We start from the raw sequence: 19,796 nt of genomic DNA on the forward strand, positions 1-19,796 counted from the left end.
TTACTTGCAGTCACACAATTCAACTTTGCCTATCAAGTGAAACCTTTAATGGGCCAAATGTTTTTTTTGTTCTTTCTAGTTCAGTTGGTCAAAACTAGGGCTAAAATAAAGTTTACTGAGCTAGAAAGGAAAATTAATTGGCACCTGCTGGAAACTGAAAAATGGTCAGAAAATATTCGAACAAAATCAACATTACCACAAAAAGAGACCTCAGTACAGAGAGCAAAAACTGCAGAAGTTTGGGTTAAAAAATTGGAGCTTATTTTCTGAATCATTTATTGTCATTTTTCTGGTTAAAACTATGTTACAATATTGAAAACCACCAGAAGGTAAGCAAAATGAAATCATTAAATGATTTTGTTGTTTGGCAGAGTGGGAAAAAGGTCCCTTGCAGTTATAATTTCAAGTGCATTGTGATTTCAGCTAGCTACAACTATATAGGTAGTTAACAATTAATAGCGATATTGTCTTGTTTGAAAACATTGTTTTTGTTATTCAAATGTGCCAACCACTGCAGCAAAAGAACCCATTGTTTCAAGAGTCAATGAACCTATGGAAAAAATAAAGTGTAGGTCTTTTGGTGTTTTCCCAGTGTGCTTTAAAATCATGTACCGGTAACTTGGACACAAAATTGCGTGACCATTACATGGCATCTACATGATATGTACAAACTGTAAGCTTTGAAAGAGGACCAAAGACTAATGGCAAATTGAGAAAAATATCAGCATGTGCAAGTCTCATTTCTCTTCCAGTAAAGAGGGATCCATCTTTATTTTATTTGTAATGAATATTTGTATCAGGGCTTCTGATAGGTCGTGGAAGAAAAGGTTAAATTTCGCGGGATTTTCAGGGGCAAATTCGCGGGGAAAATCGGCCAATTTCGCAGGATTTTCACAGGGCAAAAAGTCAAAATTTGCGGAAAAATCGGCTGGTTTCATGAGATTTTAGAGGAAAAAAGTCAAATTTCGAAGGATTTTTAGAGGAAAATTTGCAGGAAAAGTGACCAATTTCACGGGAAATTTCCAGGGCAAACTTCGCCGAGAAACAATCAGGAAAACACAGCTGATTTTGTTGGCAAATTTCCCTAAAATCGATCAATTTTGCGTCGATATAACCACCGTTGTTTAACGTTTTTTAATAGAGATAATCATTTACTCTTTCAACAACAATGCACTCGAGAAATGAGCCAATGCTAAAGCTGTCAACGTTATGGCTAGTGCCCAGTTTTTTTGCAATGTTCATCTAAGAATGCCTGGTACTTTTAGGATGTTGTTTACTCATTGCAGTGACAAAGTTTCAAGATTTATACTACTACATGAAAAATTACTGCAATTTGATTGGCTTAGAGCAGTGGTATTTCAGCTTAATTTGAAATACCTACATGTGAAAATTACAAACCTTTTGCGGGTAATAATATAAACAAATAATAGTACGATTTGTACGTGATATTTGGCATAAATGCCACTCATGATATTTCAAAATTGTCTCAAATTTCACTCGCCTAACGGCTCGTGAAATCACGTATATTAACAATTTTGAAATATCACTCGTGGTATTTATGCCAAATATCACTACAAATCATGCATATATATATTACCTATACAAATTTTTTAATTGGACGTTTGTGGTGAATAAATCAGGTCTAATAGCCAAGATAAGTATCAAATATGTTTTGCCGACATGTATTTTGTAATATTTCTGACAGATTTCGCGGTATTTCACTTTTTTTGTGGAATTTCGTGGGATTTCGTGGATTTATCTGAATTTTGCGGGTCCGCGACCGCCCGAAATATTACAAGCCCTGTTGTATAGACTCTGTGTTACATGTAACATAAATTTTTAGGTTGAAATTAATTATCATGTTCAGAAATTAAGACAGATGCAGCCAAAACCACCGTTGTTTAACGTTTTTTAATAGAGAGAATCATTTACTCTTTCAACAACAATGCACTTGAGAAATGAGTGAATGCTAAAGCTGTTAACGTCATGGCTAGTGCCCAGTTTTTTTCGCAATGTTCATCTAAGAACGCCTGGTACTTTTAGGATGTTGTTTACTCATTGCAGTGACAAAGTTTCAAGATAAATTTGGACGTTTGTGGTGAATAAATCAGGTCTAATAGCCAAGATAAGTATCAGATATGTTTTGCCGACATGTATTTTGTAATATTTCTGACAGATTTCGCAGGATTTCCTGGATTTATCTGAAATTGGCTGGTCCGCGACTGCGCGAAATATTAGAAGCCCTGTTGTATAGACTCTGTGTTACATATAACATAAATTTTTAGTTTGAAATTAATTATCATGTTCAGAAATGCAGCCAAAAGGGGAGGCTGACATGAACTTTCATATCCAATTTGATTTTCATTAAGACATGATAAAAATGATATTTGTTTCTTAATTTTGTCATTAATTTCAGTGTTAATGTATTATTGAATCATTCCAGAAAATATCCATACCTCCCCATGGATGGTTACCCTGTTCCAGGCGTTCAGATAGTAGAGTGCGGGAGAAAAGAAAACAAGGAGAGACTAGAGGGGGGAAGGGGGAGGGGACGCCTGTACATATTCCCTTGCAGAGTTCCTTCCACCCTTAATTGACCGCCGACCGTGTAACTGTAACACCCATAAGCTTGTGATAGTGTGAAACGTGACCTTTGAGTTAGCTTTCAATAAACAACATCAGAGGTTTTCCGTCTTTTAAGGTGACTCGACCCAGTTTTTTTTTTTTTCCTACTTTGAAGCTCTCTGGTATCCCCACCTTTACTTTTATCGTAAGTCTAACACATAGAATGGATAACATATAGATTAATCTACAATATAACATAAAATTTTTGGCGATCGGAGTAAATGTCACGTGGTTATAATGCCACGCCCCTTTGAGGTCTGAGTCGAAAATCTGCTGTTGCCGGCATTTTTTCGTGAAAATCTCTTGGCTACACATAGTGCGCATTAGTGCCTTACGCTGAACAGAGTTTCACCAAAATCGCAAAGACCCAATTCAAGAAATTCAGCGATTTCCAAATTTAGGTCATAATTTATGCGAAAATGATAAGCAAACTTTACACGGATTATATCTAATAAACTATGAGATTCATCTCTTTATTTTGGGCATCGTTATAACAGATGGGTCCTTGCAAGTCAGCAAAACGCTTTAGGGCCTTGTAAATGCGCGCGATTTCGAGCAAAGCAACATATAGAAATTATAGTTTTCGCTATTTGTTGACGTTTGTCAGCGTTTAAGAGTCCTTCTCACGAAAAAAGCATTTTCTTAAAAATTCGTAGTTTTTTTTCCTTCAAATTTTTTCAGGGCCACAATTGATTAACTGACTACCCGGACTTTGAATTTCATGGTCATTGAAAAACTGTGACATTATCTTCTGTAAGCCCAAACTTGAGTAAACATTGAAGATTTTTAGCGTTTTGGCTGAGTTTGTGCTTTGGGAGTTGTCTATTGTTTCTAGTCTGTCATGATACAGCATTCTTGTTCAGCACGCGTGCAATGACCACGCTTAGCTGACTTCCGAATGCTCACCGAGATATTCCCGTCACGAGTTGGTTTAATTATTGGCTTGCATTAAACCTATGAAAAAATGATATTTTTTTAATAGTAAGTAGATTTAGTTTGATTTTTTTGCAAAGGCACAAGAAGCACGAGAATTGATTAAAAATTGTGACTTAAACCTCTATGTATCACGCGATGGCCTGTCTCACTGTACCAAAATCATTATATCTCGGTGAGCATTGGGAAGTCAGCTAAGCGCGGTCTCAATGCCAAGACAAAGACAATGACAATACAAGCCAAATTAATGCCCCAGTGTATTTTGTAAGACACAGGCAAATAATTAATGCCCCACTGTATTTGTTAAACACAGGCAAATCAATGGCCAATGCATTTATTAAACACAGGCAAATCAATACTCTAGTGTATTTTGTTAGACACAGGCAAATTAATGCCCCAGTGTATTTTCTTAGATACAGGAAAAATAATGCCCCAATGTATTTTGTTAAAGACAGGCAAATTAATGGTCCAGTGTATTTTCTTAGACATAGGCAAATTAATGCCCCAGTGTATTTATTAGACACAGGCAAATCAATGCCCCAGTTTATTTGTTAGACACAGGCAAATTGATGCCCCAGTGTTGTGGTTATACACAGGCAAATTAATGCCCCTTATGTTAAACACAAGCAAATCAATGCCCCAGAGCATTTGTTAAACACAGGCAAATCAATACTCTAGTGTATTTTGTTAGACACAGGCAAATCAATGTCCCAGTATATTTTCTTAGACACAGGCAAATTAATGCCCCTGTGTATTTGTTAAAGACAGGCAAATTAATGCCCCAGTGTATTTTGTTAGACACAGGCAAATTAATGCCCTAGTGTATTGTGTTAAACACAGGCAAATTAATGCCCTAGTGTATTTTGTTAAACACAGGCAAATTAATGCCCTAGTGTATTTTGTTAAACACAGGCAAATTAATGCCCTAGTGTATTTTGTTAGACACAGGCAAATTAATGCCCCAGTGTGTTTATTAGACACAGGCAAATTTATGCCCCAGTGTATTTGTAAGACACAGGCAAATTAATGCCCCAATTTGTTAAACATAGGCAAATTACGGTATTTGTTAGACACAGACAAATTAATACCCCAGCTAGCCTGCGTAGCTGGCGGTATTGTGTAGTAGTCGAGTCAGATTTGGCGGCGGAGCCGTTGTAATATAGTCAAGTGAGATTTGACGGCGGAGCTGTCGCGAGCGGCGAAGCCGGGAGGTATTTTAACCGCCGCGTCCCTACTCCCTTTTTTTTGGAACACAGCTTTGCCGCCAAAACTTTAATCTCGCACCCACACAATACTGCCAGCTGCGCAGGCTATACCCCAGCGTATTTGCTGCATTTGTTAAACACAGGTAAATTAATGCCCCAGTGTATTTTGTTAGACACAGGCAAATTAATGCCCCAGTGTTGTTGTTAGACACAGGTAAATTAATGCCCCAGTGTATTTGTCAAACACAGGCAAATTAATGGCCCAGTGTATTTTGTGAGACACAGGCAAATTAATGCCAAAGTGTATTGTGTTATCACAGGCAAATTAATGCCCCAGTGTTGTTGTTAGACATAGGCAAATTAATGCCCCAGTGTATTTGTTAAACACAGGCAAATTAATGCCCCAGTGTATTTGTTAAACACAGGCAAATTAATGCCCCAGTGTATTTTGTGCGACACACGCAAATTAATGCCAAAGTGTATTGTGTTAAACACAGGCAAATTAATGCCCTAGTGTATTTTGTTAAACACAGGCAAATTAATGCCCTAGTGTATTTTGTTAGACACAGGCAAATTAATGCCCCAGTGTGTTTATTAGACACAGGCAAATTTATGCCCCAGTGTATTTGTAAGACACAGGCAAATTAATGCCCCAATTTGTTAAACATAGGCAAATTACGGTATTTGTTAGACACAGACAAATTAATACCCCAGCTAGCCTGCGTAGCTGGCGGTATTGTGTAGTAGTCGAGTGAGATTTGGCGGCGGAGCCGTTGTAATATAGTCAAGTGAGATTTGACGGCGGAGCTGTCGCGAGCGGCGAAGTCGGGAGGTATTTTAACCGCCGCGTCCCTACTCCCTTTTTTTGGAACACGGCTTTGCCGCCAAAACTTTAATCTCGCACCCACACAATACTGCCAGCTGCGCAGGCTATACCCCAACGTATTTGCTGCATGTGTTAAACACAGGTAAATTAATGCCCCAGTGTATTTGTTACTCTCAGGCAAATAAGGATCAATTCTTCGCTTGAAATATCACTCAGCATGCCTATATATTTAATGCTCAAGTTTACAGATATTTCCTGAGGAAAGATCCAGATTTTTGTAGGTTGGCTTATATTTACGTGTATATACCGGGTTTATAACACACAAAGCTTAACATTTCTATGAGTAAAATGATTGTCCTTTTCGAAGCCCCTCGGCTTTATTGATAGTAACGCCATAATGTTTAACAGTTTCATTAGCGACTGAGCTGGTCCTCATAACCACTTCTGAGCTTCAGCGAACATTAAGGTGACTCGACCCAGTTTTTTTGCGGGGGTACCATCCTACTTTGAAGCTCTCTGGTATCCCCACCTTTACTTTTATCGTAAGTCTAACACAGAGAATGGATAACATATAGATCAATCTACAATATAACATAAAATTTTTGGCGATCGGAGTAAATGTCACGTGGTTATAATGCCACGCCCCTTTGAGGTCTGAGTCGAAAATCTGCTGTTGCCGGCATTTTTTCGTGAAAATCTCTCGGCTACACATAGTGCGCATTAGTGCCTTGCGCTGAACAGAGTTTCACCAAAATCGCAAAGACCCAATTCAAGAAATTCAGCGGTTTCCAAATTTAGGTCATAATTTATGCGAAAATGATAAGCAAACTTTACACGGATTATATCTAATAAAGTATGAGATTCATCTCTGTATTTTGGGCATCCTTATAACATATGGGTCCTTGCAAGTCAGCAAAACAATTTAGGGCCTTGTAAATGCGCGCGATTTCGAGCAAAGCAAACATTTAGAAATTATAGTTTTCGCTATTTGTTGACGTTTGTCAGCATTTAAGAGTCAATCTCACGAAAAAAGCATTTTCTTAAAAATTCGTAGTTTTTTTTCCTTCAAATTTTTTCAGGGCCACAATTGATTAACTAACAACCCGGACTCTGAATTTCATGGTCATTGAAAAACTGTGACATTACCTTTCTATAAGCCCAAACTTGAGTAAACATTGAAGATTTTTAGCGTTTTGACTGAGTTTGTGCTTTGGGAGTTGTCTATTGTTTCTAGTCTGTCATTATACAGCATTCTTGTCCAGCACGCGTGCAATGACCGCGCTTGGCTGACTTCCGAATATGATAATTTTGGTACAGTGAGACAGGCTATCGCGTGATACATAGTGGTTTAACACACAATTTTTAATCAATTATCGTGCTTCTTGTGCCTTTGCAAAAAAATCAAGAAGTGCTACACACTAAATCTACTTACTATTAAAAAAATATCATTTTTTCATAGGTTTAATGCAAGCCACGGGAATCCCTTCTATTTTCTTATACTAAATTATCATATCTCGGGGAGCATTCGGAAGTCAGCCAAGCGTGGTCATTGCACGCGTGCTGGACAAGAATGCTGTATAATGACAGACTCGGAAACAATAGACAACTCCCAAAGCACAAACTCAGCCAAAACGCTAAAAATCTTCAATGTTTACTCAAGTTTGGGCTTATAGAAGGTAATGTCACAGTTTTTCAATGACCATGAAATTCAGAGTCCGGGTTGTTAGTTAATCAATTGTTGCCCTGAAAAAATTTGAAGGAAAAAAAACTACGAATTTTTAAGAAAATGCTTTTTCCGTGAGATTGACTCTTAAACGCTGACAAACGTCAACAAATAGCGAAAACTATAATTTCTATATGTTTGCTTTGCTAAAAATCGCGCGCATTTACAAGACCCTAAAGCGTTTTGCTGACTTTCAAGGACCCATCTGTTATAAGAATGCCCAAAATACAGAGATGAATCTCATAGTTTATTAGATATAATCCGTGTAAAGTTTGCTTATCATTTTCGCATAAATTATGACCTAAATTTGGAAACCGCTGAATTTCTTGAATTGGGTCTTTGCGATTTTGGTGAAACTCTGTTCAGCGCAAGGCACTAATGCGCACTATGTGTAGCCGAGAGATTTTCACGAAAAAATGCTGGCAACAGCAGATTTTCGACTCAGACCTCAAAGGGGCGTGGCATTATAACCACGTGACATTTACTCCGATCGCCAAAAATTTTATGTTATATTGTAGATTGATCTATATGTTATCCATTCTCTGTGTTAGATTTACGATAAAAGTAAAGGTGGGGATACCAGAGAGCTTCAAAGTAGGATGGTACCCCCGCAAAAAAACTGGGTCGAGTCACCTTAAGATCAAGCTCGATTAGCATCTTTATAGTGCGACGTCTTCAACAAAACAGTTCGCTCGCATTTATAGCTAAAACGTTTTCTTTATGTAAAGATTTGCAATATTATTACTCACCTTGCGGCCGTGATAGTAATTATTTACCTGTTTCGGTGCAGATCACAAGATAGCAAGCATGTGCACAAGCGAAAATTAAACGAGAAAAAATTCGTCTTGCATTTGAGCGCGCAGTAGAGCAAGATTACTTCATTTTTCCCGCTAATATTTCCGAATATGGTAATAAATTAACCCCAATAAGTAACGCAGCATCTTGTTTGTGTTCTTTGTTCTGTTGCTTTTTTATAAAGGCACTGTCAACGGATCCAAGAGAATTTTTTAAAATTGTAAATAGCAGACGCAACATCAAATTGCTTGTGACCGGATATGTAATCAACTATCTTACCGCAGATTTTCATATGCCTAACCGCAAGGAAGGCAAATAGCCACGGGATTTTAACGCCTTGGGCAAATGCCCGCTGTGAATTCCTGAACCGGCCTAAGACTCTTATGTATTGAGTTAAGGTGGCTCGATACAGTTTTCCATGGTCAATACCTCCGAAGTTTGAGCATAAACTACGTCGCCATAAACAAAGTTTTGGAAAAATTGCCACCACAGTTGTATTAGATAAAGATGAAAATTTGTTATGGTCAGGGTTGCAATGGCATCGGAGTTGTCATAGCAATGAAATGACGCTATTGCCTATTTTACTTACAGCGGTATATATCGGCACTGGGAACTGTTCTTCCAAAATCGTTCACGGGAGCTTTTTCCTCCAATAGCGGCCTCGATGTTCGGAAGTTTAATCGAAATCTGTAAGAGCGTTATCGAGATATTTTGGGATTAAGTTTTTATGGTTAGAAACACAGTAAGAAATGGACAATATTGTTGTTTGGCCATTATCTGTAAAAAAAGAAGAGCTTTTGACATGCAATTTCACCTCATAGTAGCTTCAATCTTTTTAAAAACGTGTGTGAAAGATCATTTAGATAGCTCCAACCGATTGCTAGAAAGAAGGGTTTGATTAGTAAGTATCGAAGCGCTCTTGTTAGCGGTTTTGTAAACATTTTGGTCTTCTTTATCAAATTAGCGAATAATTTTTAAACCGCTCGATAGATTTTTTAAAAAATTTAAGATTCTTCAGATTAACCTTCCTTTTATATGACCTTTTAGTTTCAAGATTATTGATACATTGTAAGTCAGTAAAATAACGGCTACAATTCGCTACTTTTTTATCGGAAGTCTCGTCATTATAAGAGAAAGCCTCTCATATTATTCAAGGCATTGTCTCCAAGTTTCATTTTCAAGTGAACAGTAGTAACTAACAATGCATTTGATATATGCAAAACTGCTAGCTATTGTTGTGCACGAAAATATGAACCTTGGAGACAATACCCTGAATAATGAGAGGCTCACACTTGTAAACACAAAATTTCAGCCAAAATATTAGCGAATCGTAGCCCTTATTTTACTGCCTTACAATATATCAATAATCTTGAAACTAAAAGGTCATATAAAAGGAAGGTTAATCTCAAGAATCTTAAATTTTTAAAAAAGTCTATCGAGCGGTTTAAAAGCTACTTGCTAGTAGACCAAAATATTCAAAAACCGCTAACAAGAGCTCCTGGATGCATACTAATCAAATCTTTCTTTCTAGCAATCGGCTGGAGCTATCTCCATGATCTTTCACACACGTTTTTAAAAAGATTGAAACTACACTATGAGGTGAAATTGCTTGTCAAAAGCGCTTCGTTTTCTACAGATAACAGCCGAACATAGAGATTGTCCATTTTTTACTGTGTTTCTAACCACAAAATCTTTATCCCAAAATATCTTGATAACGCTCTTACAGATTTCGCTTAAACTTCACGAACATCGAGGCCGCTATTGGAGGAAAAAGCTTCCTTGAATGATTTTGCAAGAACAGTTCCCAGTGCCGATATATACCGCTGTAAGTAAAATAGGTAATAGCGTCATTTCGTTGCTATGACAACCCCGATGTCATTGCAACCCTGATCACAACAAATTTTCATCTTTATTTAATACAACTGTGGCGGCAATATTTTTTTTTTTAAACTTTGTTTATGGCGACGTAGTTTATGCTCAAACTTGGGAGGTATTGGCCCTGGAAAACTGTATTGAGCCACCTTAACGTTCCCTACAAATAACAGTAGATTGAAATTAGGGTAAAACAAAAAGGTCTGCCAATTTTTTTTGTATTTTTTTTTTAGCCTTGTGGTCCAGCAATTTTTGCCATGGAATTAAACCCTATGTTTATTATAATTTTGATACTACCAATTAAACCCATAAAATGTTTGCCTGCATTGTCTGCAATCAGTCAAAATTTTCATCTATTTTCATCAAGCTGCTTCCAATGATTTATGCATAATCAGGTCAGGTGACTGCAAGTAGCATATAGGGCCTATCAACTTGGTTGGCAAAGAAGTGGTGTCACTGTTGAATGAAAAACCTCTATGTAATATTTATAAAGTCTTTCTGAAAGTCATGCGGTCGCCGAAACGTCGGAGCATAAGTGAGTTTACCCAACAGGGTGGCCGGAGGAAGAGGACTGCATTTAAAGCCTCAGTGCATCAACAAAATGGAGAACCAAAACCAAACCTGTGTGAAGCGCAGAGTGCTTGACTGCCACTTGAATGAAATAGGTTATTCTTTTTCAACAATATTGATTAGGACAGAAAATTTTCAATTCCTGAAAAGTTCTGAGACATAAATTATTTTTTATTAACAGCAAATTGAGGAAATTCTTTTCTGTGCTGTACACTTTTCAGTGCTTGGAGTTTTCAATACAATGAACATGTCATCACCCACAGTGTGAGCATATTTGTCAGTGAAATCAACCAGTGGTCAAAATAAGTTATTTCTAATTTCACTCTTCTCCTCCTCTTGATGGTCTCGGATCACTGAAAATAGTCAAGAGACTGAAGGATCGATTCAGCAAACAGCCATAGTTAATGTATGTAACCTATCAGATGGTGCATACATGTACTAATAAATTTGACTTTCCAGTTCTATCAGCAGCCTATCAAAATGGTGACCTCCGCCTTGTGGGATCAGACTTCAAAGCTGAAGGTCGTGTTGAAATTTACCATCGGAACAAATGGGGAACAATTTGCGATGATCGGTGGGGCATGGAAGAGTCTATCGTAACTTGCAAGCAGTTAGGGCATCATTTAGGAGCTCAATATTGGTACTCAAATGCTTATTTTGGACAAGGCAATGGTACTATCTGGTTGGATGATGTTACTTGTTTTGGAAATGAAACTAAATTAATGAACTGCACTCATAATGGATGGGAAGGCCATAACTGTCGACACTATGAGGATGTTGCAGTTGTTTGCAGAATAGAAGGTACATCAAAACTCAAAAATTTCTGACTAAATAAATTACAAAATTGTATGTCACTCTTACTCTGCATGTATTTGTATCAAGCTCCAACATGATTGTCTTTTTTGTATGCCTATCACATCAAGGGTTAGAACGTTTTGAGCCGCCACTCAATCAAAACTGGACAATACCTTTATTCGCCTTGTACTTAATTACATACATGAAAGAGAAAAAAAAATATATATATATATATATATATTTATTTGCACTTAATAAGGCCTGGGGCTGAAATAATCCTAAGATTTTCTAGCCAGTTCTCCAGAAGTATGAGGATGTTGGAGCATAACATTTTTCCCATATACACTGTTTGTACAAGTTGAGCTGTAGACACTAGGATACTAAAACTGCCATCCTTCTTGTTCGTATAGAGAATTACACAACAGGAGCATGTGACTTTGAGAAAGGCCATGGAATGTGTGGATATCGAAATATTATTGAAAAAAAATTTTTTAACTGGACATTTGGAGGCAGGAATGTAAATGGCTATCGCTGGCCTAAAACTGATCACACAACTGAATTTTCAACTGGAAAAGGTATGAAGTGGGATACAGTAGCATATGAAGTACATGTATTTATTCACAGTGCTCTCTCTTCTGTTTCTTTCTCATTTTTTTTTTTTTTTTTGTCATTCTCATCTGAGTAACTTACTACTTCATATACCACTTCAAACCACGAATATTCATCTTTTTATTACGATTCAATACAACCTAAGTTTGTGGAAAGAAGTTTAATTATAAAAGGAAATAACTTTAGACATTGAATGCGAGTTTATAACCTTTAAGGTGGCCCGAATCCATTTATTTGCACGTTGGTTGTGTTTTTGAATCGGCTTTTTCGGCAGGAATGATTTATTAACTGATTTCTATGATTTTTGGCATTCTTAATAAAGAATTGTCGAACTTTAAGAAAATGTTATTTATTTTCTTACAGGTATAAAAACGTTTGATATATCGGCATATGTTAAAATCGGCATTTTTACAAAAATGTCAATAATTTCAAAACCCTAGGACAGATTTTTCTCTAACTTCGGTAAGCTCTGACTCTAGGTTCATATCTGATCTGCAAGTTTGAAGTCAAAGAAAAAAGGAAAAAGGGGCCTGGGTAGCAATGGCGTAAGACGTGTCCTTGATCCGTCCGCCACATATTCTATTTTTCCCGGGTGGTAAATGGAAGAACTGTTGAAAAAGATCTTGGAAAGGAAAAGAAGCGAGCGTTCCTCTTCAGAGGAGTCGAGCACTTCACCAGAAGCAAAAAAAGCGAGGAGTGATGGAGTAAACTCTCCTGAAGAAGTCGAGGAGCACGAGGTTGAAGACGAAATCTTTACGGTTTTGAACATGGCCGAAGGTTTTCATAAAGCTTTGGAGGAGATAAATCGAAAGCTGGAAAAGCTAGACGCTATCCAAACAACAGTAAATGAAGTCCAAACGTCCCTTCAAAAATTGGAAGGAAGAATACAGAAGCTGGAATATTCGCAAACAACCGCCAACCACGACATTGAGAACTTGAAAGAAAGCTTAAATAAAGCTGAGAAGCAACAGCAGAATTCGACAGCGAGCCTAAAATTTTACCAGGAGAAAACAGATCTCGCTTTAACCGATTTGCAGAAGAAAAATGTTGTTTTAGAAGCTAAGCTTAAAGAGGTACAAGACAAGAATCTCTATTTGGAAGCCTATTCGAGGCGGGAAAATATAATTTTTGAAAATATTGTGCAAGAAACAGACAAAGAAGACACTGAATTAGTTGTTCGCACCTTCCTCGAGACGGAATTAGGATACAAAGATGCAAGCACCGTTGAAATATAGAGGGTTCATCGCTTAGGAAAGAAGAAGGAAGAAAAGCCCAGGCAAATTATCGCAAGGTTCCTCCGCTATAAGAACTGTGAAGAAATTCTAGCTTTGGGCTCCCGTTTGCGAGGAAGCAGATTTAAAATGTATCAAGATCTACCCTACGAAATAGTAGCAAGAAGAAGAAAGCAACTGGACACTTTTAAAGAAGCTAGGAAAAATAACATCCCTGCATCTTTTAGTCGGGCACAACCGGATAAGCTCTTGATAAAAGGTAAAATTTGGCCAGTTGGTAAACCTCTCGAGATACCAGGATAGGTGAGAATGCTTCTTCATCATGTCATTACTCATTAGGTAACCAAGATCACGTTAGTATCGTTTGACCACATTTGCCACCCGTTATTATCAATTGCTAGATAATTATTTAGGCGATCGGAATAGAGGTTCGTAACAGATGGCGCTTCGGTTTTTCTTATCTGTCTGTAAGATTCTAGGTAAAAGTCCTAGCTCCCCCCCCCATGTCCCTTTACGAAGAGGTTTCTTATTTAGTTGTGTTTATCTGTGCATGTTCTGTTTGGTTTCTATGTTTTAATAGCTTAATCATTTGTTTTAGAAGTAAACGCCTAGTACAAATTCCTATCATACCGTGCAGTGATTGTGGAGCTTTGACAGCAGGTGATGTAAGGCTTCCTCTGCAAAGCTGCCCAAGAGAATATCTATGGCTTTGACAATAGCATCACTAAACGTCAGGGGATTAAGAGACAATACAAAGCGTAGAGAGGTGTTTAATTGGCTTCGCAAAAAAAATTACTCGGCATATATGCCACAAGAAGTCCACTGCACTGAAAATACTAATCACGTATGGTCTGCTGAATGGGGCTATCAAGCTATTTTTAGTACTTATAAGAGCAATAAAGCAGGGGTATGCATCCTTTTCAACAACAACTTCGATTTTCAAATAGAAAAAACTTACACTGACCCCCAAGGACGCTTCATTATTTGCGACATTAAAACCAATGAAAAGTGTTTTACTTTAGGGAACATATATGCTCCTAATGAAGACAACCCAACTTTCTTCCTTGACTTCTTTGATCACCTTGCAGATTTCAAATGTGATGATATTATTATAGGAGGCGACTACAACCTTGTACTGGATTTAGAGAAGGACAAGATGGGTGGTCTTACTAAAACTCACCAAAATAGTGTTAAAGTTGTTCAAGAATTCTCTGAGAAACTAGATCTGGTAGACGTCTGGAGGATTCTACACCCAGACACTAGTAGATTTACCTGGAGACAACGTCATCCAAAAGTACACTGTAGGCTCGATTTTTTTCTAGTAAGCCAAAGCACAGTTAACATCACGACCCTCGCAGATATCGTCCCAGGTTATAAAACCGACCACTCAATGACTACGTTATGCTTATCACTACATTCAAATCTACGTGGACCAGGTTTCTGGAAACTAAACACATCTTTTTTAACTGAATTGGATTACGTAAACCAAATTAAAACAACGATTCAGGAAACACTCGATGAGTACAAAAATGACGAATCGGTAAATCCTTCACTTCTTTGGGAAATGATAAAGCTAAAAGTGCGCGAAAAATCGCTCCGCTACTCCAAGAGCAAAATGCACTCCTTACACCTGGAACAATTGAATGAAAGCAGGCTTGAGCTTGAAAAGATAATTGAAATCCGCACCAAAGGCGCAATTTTGAGATCTAAGTCTAAATGGTATAATGAAGGAGAGAAAAACACCAAGTATTTTCTTAATTTAGAAAAACGACACTACAAGCAAGGGACAATAAGTCAAATTAAAATAAACGATAGCGAATTTGTCACCTCGGATAAAAAAATATTAACTGAATGTGTGGCGTTCTATAAAAATCTCTACTCATCCAAAGGTAACACATACAACCAAGATGGTACAACTGTTTTCTTTAAGGGTGGTGGTGAAAGAGCCATTGACGAACATGAATTAACTTCGTGCGAAGGAGTTTTAACTGAAAAAGAGTGCCTTGAGGCTTTAAGAGATATGGAATCAGAAAAGACCCCTGGGACCGACGGCCTACCAGCCGAATTTTACAAAGTGTTTTGGAAAGATGTATCCAGCACCCTAATTAGCGCACTGAACTACGCTTATGAAACTGGAAAACTCTCAATAACCCAGAGAAGAGGAATTATCAAACTTATCCCTAAGAAAGACGCAGAACCGTTCTTTATTAAGAATTGGAGACCCCTAACCCTCCTGAACAGCGACTATAAAATAGCGGCAAAATCAATTGCTAATCGCTTGAAACCTCTCCTCCCTGATCTCATTAATTACGACCAGACAGGCTTTATAAGAGGTCGTTTTATCGGAGAAAACATCCGCCTTATCGATAGCGTTATTTGCTACGCTAAAGAAAACAATATACCAGGATTACTTTTGCTTTTAGATTTTGAAAAAGCTTTTGACACGATAGAATGGCCTTTCATTAGGAAAACCTTTCAACAGTTTGGTTTTGGTAGTAGCATCTTAAAATGGCTAAACCTTTTCTATTGCTGCCCAGAAAGCTGCGTTTTGAATAATGGTTGGGCGAGTAATTTTTTTGAAATCCAAAAAGGTGTAAGGCAAGGCTGTCCCCTCTCACCTTATCTGTTTGTTCTGGCAGTAGAAGTTTTAGCTAAGGCAATTCGTGAAAATAAAAGTATTAAAGGGATCTTTGTAAACGGTAAAGAAATAAAACTAAGTCAGTATGCAGACGATACAACTCTTATACTAGATGGAACAAAGGAATCGTTAATAGCCTCTCTCAAAACACTGGACGATTTTTATGAAGTCTCTGGCTTAAAACTTAATGACAAAAAAACAGAAGCCTTTTGGATTGGGGCAAATTGTAACAAAGATGAAATATCAATTGTCGGAAGAAACTTTAAATGGCCGAAGTGTAAAGTTAAAGCTTTAGGTGTCTGGTTTTCAAATGATCCGGAAGCAACTGCAACTTTAAATTATAATGAAAAACTAGATAAGGTCCGGAATGTTTTGAGCTGCTGGAAATACCGTAGACTTACCCTAGTTGGAAAGATAACGGTCCGAAAAAGTCTGGTTGCCTCTCAGCTCGTTTATGTGCTCTCACCTTTACATACAAATGTGAAAATTATCAAAGAAGTAAACAAGTTATTTTTTTCATTCCTCTGGAATGGAAAAGGAGATAAAATCAAACGAGACATTATAACAAACGATTATGCTAATCGAGGACTTAAAATGATAGACATACAGTCTTTTAACAAGTCCCTGAAAGCTACATGGATTATAAAATATCTGGATGAAGAGAACCAGGGAAAATGGAAATATTTTTTTGATATAGAGTTAGAGCGATTTGGAGGCACAATAGTCCTCACTAGTAATTTAAACAAGAAAGATACCATTGAGAATCTCAAGATTAAGAATAACTTTATAAAAGAGATACTTTCAATCTGGGCGGAAGTCAATTTTGATGAAAACATAACGTCCGAGAAACAATTTCTTGAACAAACGTTATGGTACAACTCACTCATTAGAATCGATAACTGCCCCGTCTTCTATCGTGAATGGTTTGATCGAGGCGTTACGAAAGTGAAACATTTGAAAGATGAACATAACAAATTTTTATCACTAGCTGAGCTGCAGCAAAAATACAGCCTCAAAGTTTGTCTTTTAAAGTATTTCGGACTAGTGTCTGCTCTAAAATCTCTTTGGACTACATGTAAAACAAACTGTATCAAAAACTGCAACAATTATGAAACCTTTGTAGTAAGATTAACAGAATGCCAAAGTGCGAGCAAACTTGTATACACCAAGTTGCTTTCTACAAAATGCAAGTTACCATCCCATAATCAACAGAAATGGCTAAAAGACTGCAACGAAAATGATGTGGAGGCGATTAATTGGCGGGAAGCCTACCAGTTGGCCGCTAAATATACTAAAAGTACAAGAATTATTGAATTCCAATATAAATTTTTACATAGACGAATATCAACGAACGACTTCTTAACAAAAATTGGCGTAAAAGACAACCCAAATTGTTCTTTTTGTAATAATGAACCGGAGAAACTTCTTCATCTTTTTTGGTCTTGTCCTAAAGTGGCCTTTTTCTGGCATAGTTTATCTCTTAAGCTGACTTTGCTCCACATTACACCGGAACATTACACATTAGATATATTTGTTGCACTTGGTCTAAAGCCGGATTCTTCAAAAAACTGCCAGCAAATTAATTTCCTTTTCCTTCTAGCCAGAAGTTACATCTGGATTAGCAAAAGAAGGGAAACCTCGCCAAAGATAGCAGGCTTCCTGCAATACCTCAAATCATTCTACCACACAGAGACCACTGCAGGTCCCATTTTACCAAAAAAATGGGAAAATGTGAGCTCCTTATTTCAGTAAGCCTTTGATTTTGTATACATTTGTATATCTCGATCCTCTGCTCATTTTCTCCAGCATTAACCTGGTGTATCTTTTGCTTCACAATCGCTGCCTCTTTAAGACACTTAAGATATAAGTGCGTTTACCGTGAATGTTTGGTTTTGTAAATGTTGGTTTTGAAATACAATTACTAATTAGAACTGCTTGTAAATAGTGCATTGTAGTGTGAGTAGTGAGTAGGTAATGTTGTAAGTACTGAGTATTGTAAGTCTTTACATTGTAAACAGAGTAAGTACCTTAATCTATTGTATTCTAAATATTGTATTGTAAGTAGTGTAAGTATCGTAGTGTTTGTAAGTATTTTTGATTGTTGATTGTCGATTGAATAAATGTTATTAAAGATAAAAAAAAAAAAAAGTTTGAAGTCAATCGTGACCGTAGAACTCGCTGCACAAATAGCGGGTCAAATTTAACCTTAAAATGCAACGCTAACACATTTGTGAAAGTTGACACACAAATAGAGGACAACTGCCGACAGACTATCTCCTCTCTTGCAAGGGTATTCTTGCCCAAAGCTTCAGTTGCAAGAAATTTAGTAATCAGAAACCTACGGCGAATACAGTTCGCAATACAAGAAGAACAACTTTATGCTGAATGCGGGGCAAGATTAAATAACTTCTATTTATCAAAGTTGCTGTATATTTTCCCTTCCTTCTTGTAAAAACGAGGTTTTAAACATATGCCGATATCTCAAACGTTTTTATACCCACAAGAAAATAAATAACATTTTCTTAAAGTTCGACCATAATTATTTATTGAGGACGCCAAAAATCATGGAAATCGGTTAAATCACTCCTTCCGAAATTCAAAAACATAACCAACGCGCATATAAATAGGTTCGGGCCACCTTAAGAGCAAGGAAAACTGCTTTTTTAAAACACGAACCATTACCCTGTGGTAAGGGCTTATGGTTATATGTGACATCCTAATTTTAGTCATTCACGGGAAATCAATCAAACCAAACAATTAAAAACCTCAATCAATCCTTTAATATTTACCGTTTACTTTAATAAAGGTTTCTATGCTACCACTTTCTTGAAGTTTTGGGAGGATATCAATCAGGGTCAAAAAGCGCGCTTGCAAAGTCCTACCATAGCATCTGCCAAGTGTGTTGAATTCTACTATTTTATGGCTGGCACTACTGTCGGGGAGCTGTTGGTTTACTTGAAGTCAGACAGTGAGGGAGAGAAAGTAGTCTGGCAGTTAATTGGTGATCAAGACTATAAATGGAAAAAAGGAGCCTTTCCTGTGAACAGCACCTATAAAAACTTCAACGTTTGTATCTATTTAATAATATGTAGATTTAGCCGAAGCTTCCGTTTATGCATTTTAAATTTACTTCAGACAATGGACTTTAAAACCATTGCAAAGAATCCACAAATCTATACTTAACTTTAGGAGAGAACCATATGACTGAAAACAAAAACATAAACTTGAACCTGCGATCAATTAAAAGCTAACAACTGGTCAGCGGAAAACGTCAAAAAGCACGTGGCCTTCGGCCTTGAGTTGGCAACTAAGCCCGCTATACGGTCATGTGACACTGGTCAGCGGATACGGAAAGTTTGACATTTGACATTGGTTTTCCTGCAATGCGGACGGACGGACGGACGGACGGACACGTGATTACCAAAATGTCTCGGATGAATAGACTACCAAATTTTGTTGGGTATCAAGTTCCCCGCGTGGAGCTCAAGCTTTTATATAACAATTACAATTATTTATAATATAATCTCATCTTATTTTGCCTTTCTAAAAACGAATTATAATGTGTTTACAGTTTATAACTAAAACTGCAAAATGAATAAAGCTATCTTATTAGAGGAAAGATTTACATAGTCTTAAAAACACCTCATTGAGACTGGGTTAGTAAAATTTTAATTCAGGTTAGCAATGACATTAGAGCGGAGCCTCCGCATGCGCGCGTTTGGGAGCCTCCATTGCTATGGAAAATGGAAACCTATCGATGCGAGAAAATTTGGTTAAGACGTCAACGTACGCCCACCCGTACATAGCGACTGGCAGGGAGGTATTAAGTAGACTCTGCAGGGGTGGGGGCGGGGAAGCAAGACATGTAGCTTGCGTTTGTCTTGGCGAAACGTGAACCAGTTCACCTAGAGGCAGCCAATGGAGTTTTTAAAGTAAATATATTTAGTTTTGTTTGTTTGACTTTCGACGAAAA

The 19,796-nt window shown here is 37.3% G+C and overlaps 1 protein-coding gene across 1 annotated transcript in view; it reads left to right on the top strand.

Moving 5' to 3' along the window:
* Nucleotides 1-19,796, top strand: part of LOC140944893 (scavenger receptor cysteine-rich domain-containing protein DMBT1-like) — a 47,663-nt gene that overhangs the window by 3,322 nt on the left and 24,545 nt on the right. The window contains exons 3-5 of the mRNA XM_073393997.1: nucleotides 11,009-11,350; nucleotides 11,755-11,919; nucleotides 18,630-18,889. Coding sequence (XP_073250098.1) covers nucleotides 11,009-11,350; nucleotides 11,755-11,919; nucleotides 18,630-18,889 — 767 coding nt within the window. The remainder of the gene's footprint in view (nucleotides 1-11,008; nucleotides 11,351-11,754; nucleotides 11,920-18,629; nucleotides 18,890-19,796) is intronic.

The sequence above is a fragment of the Porites lutea genome, chromosome 7, assembly GCF_958299795.1.
Source record: "Porites lutea chromosome 7, jaPorLute2.1, whole genome shotgun sequence".
Taxonomy (NCBI): domain Eukaryota; kingdom Metazoa; phylum Cnidaria; class Anthozoa; order Scleractinia; family Poritidae; genus Porites; species Porites lutea.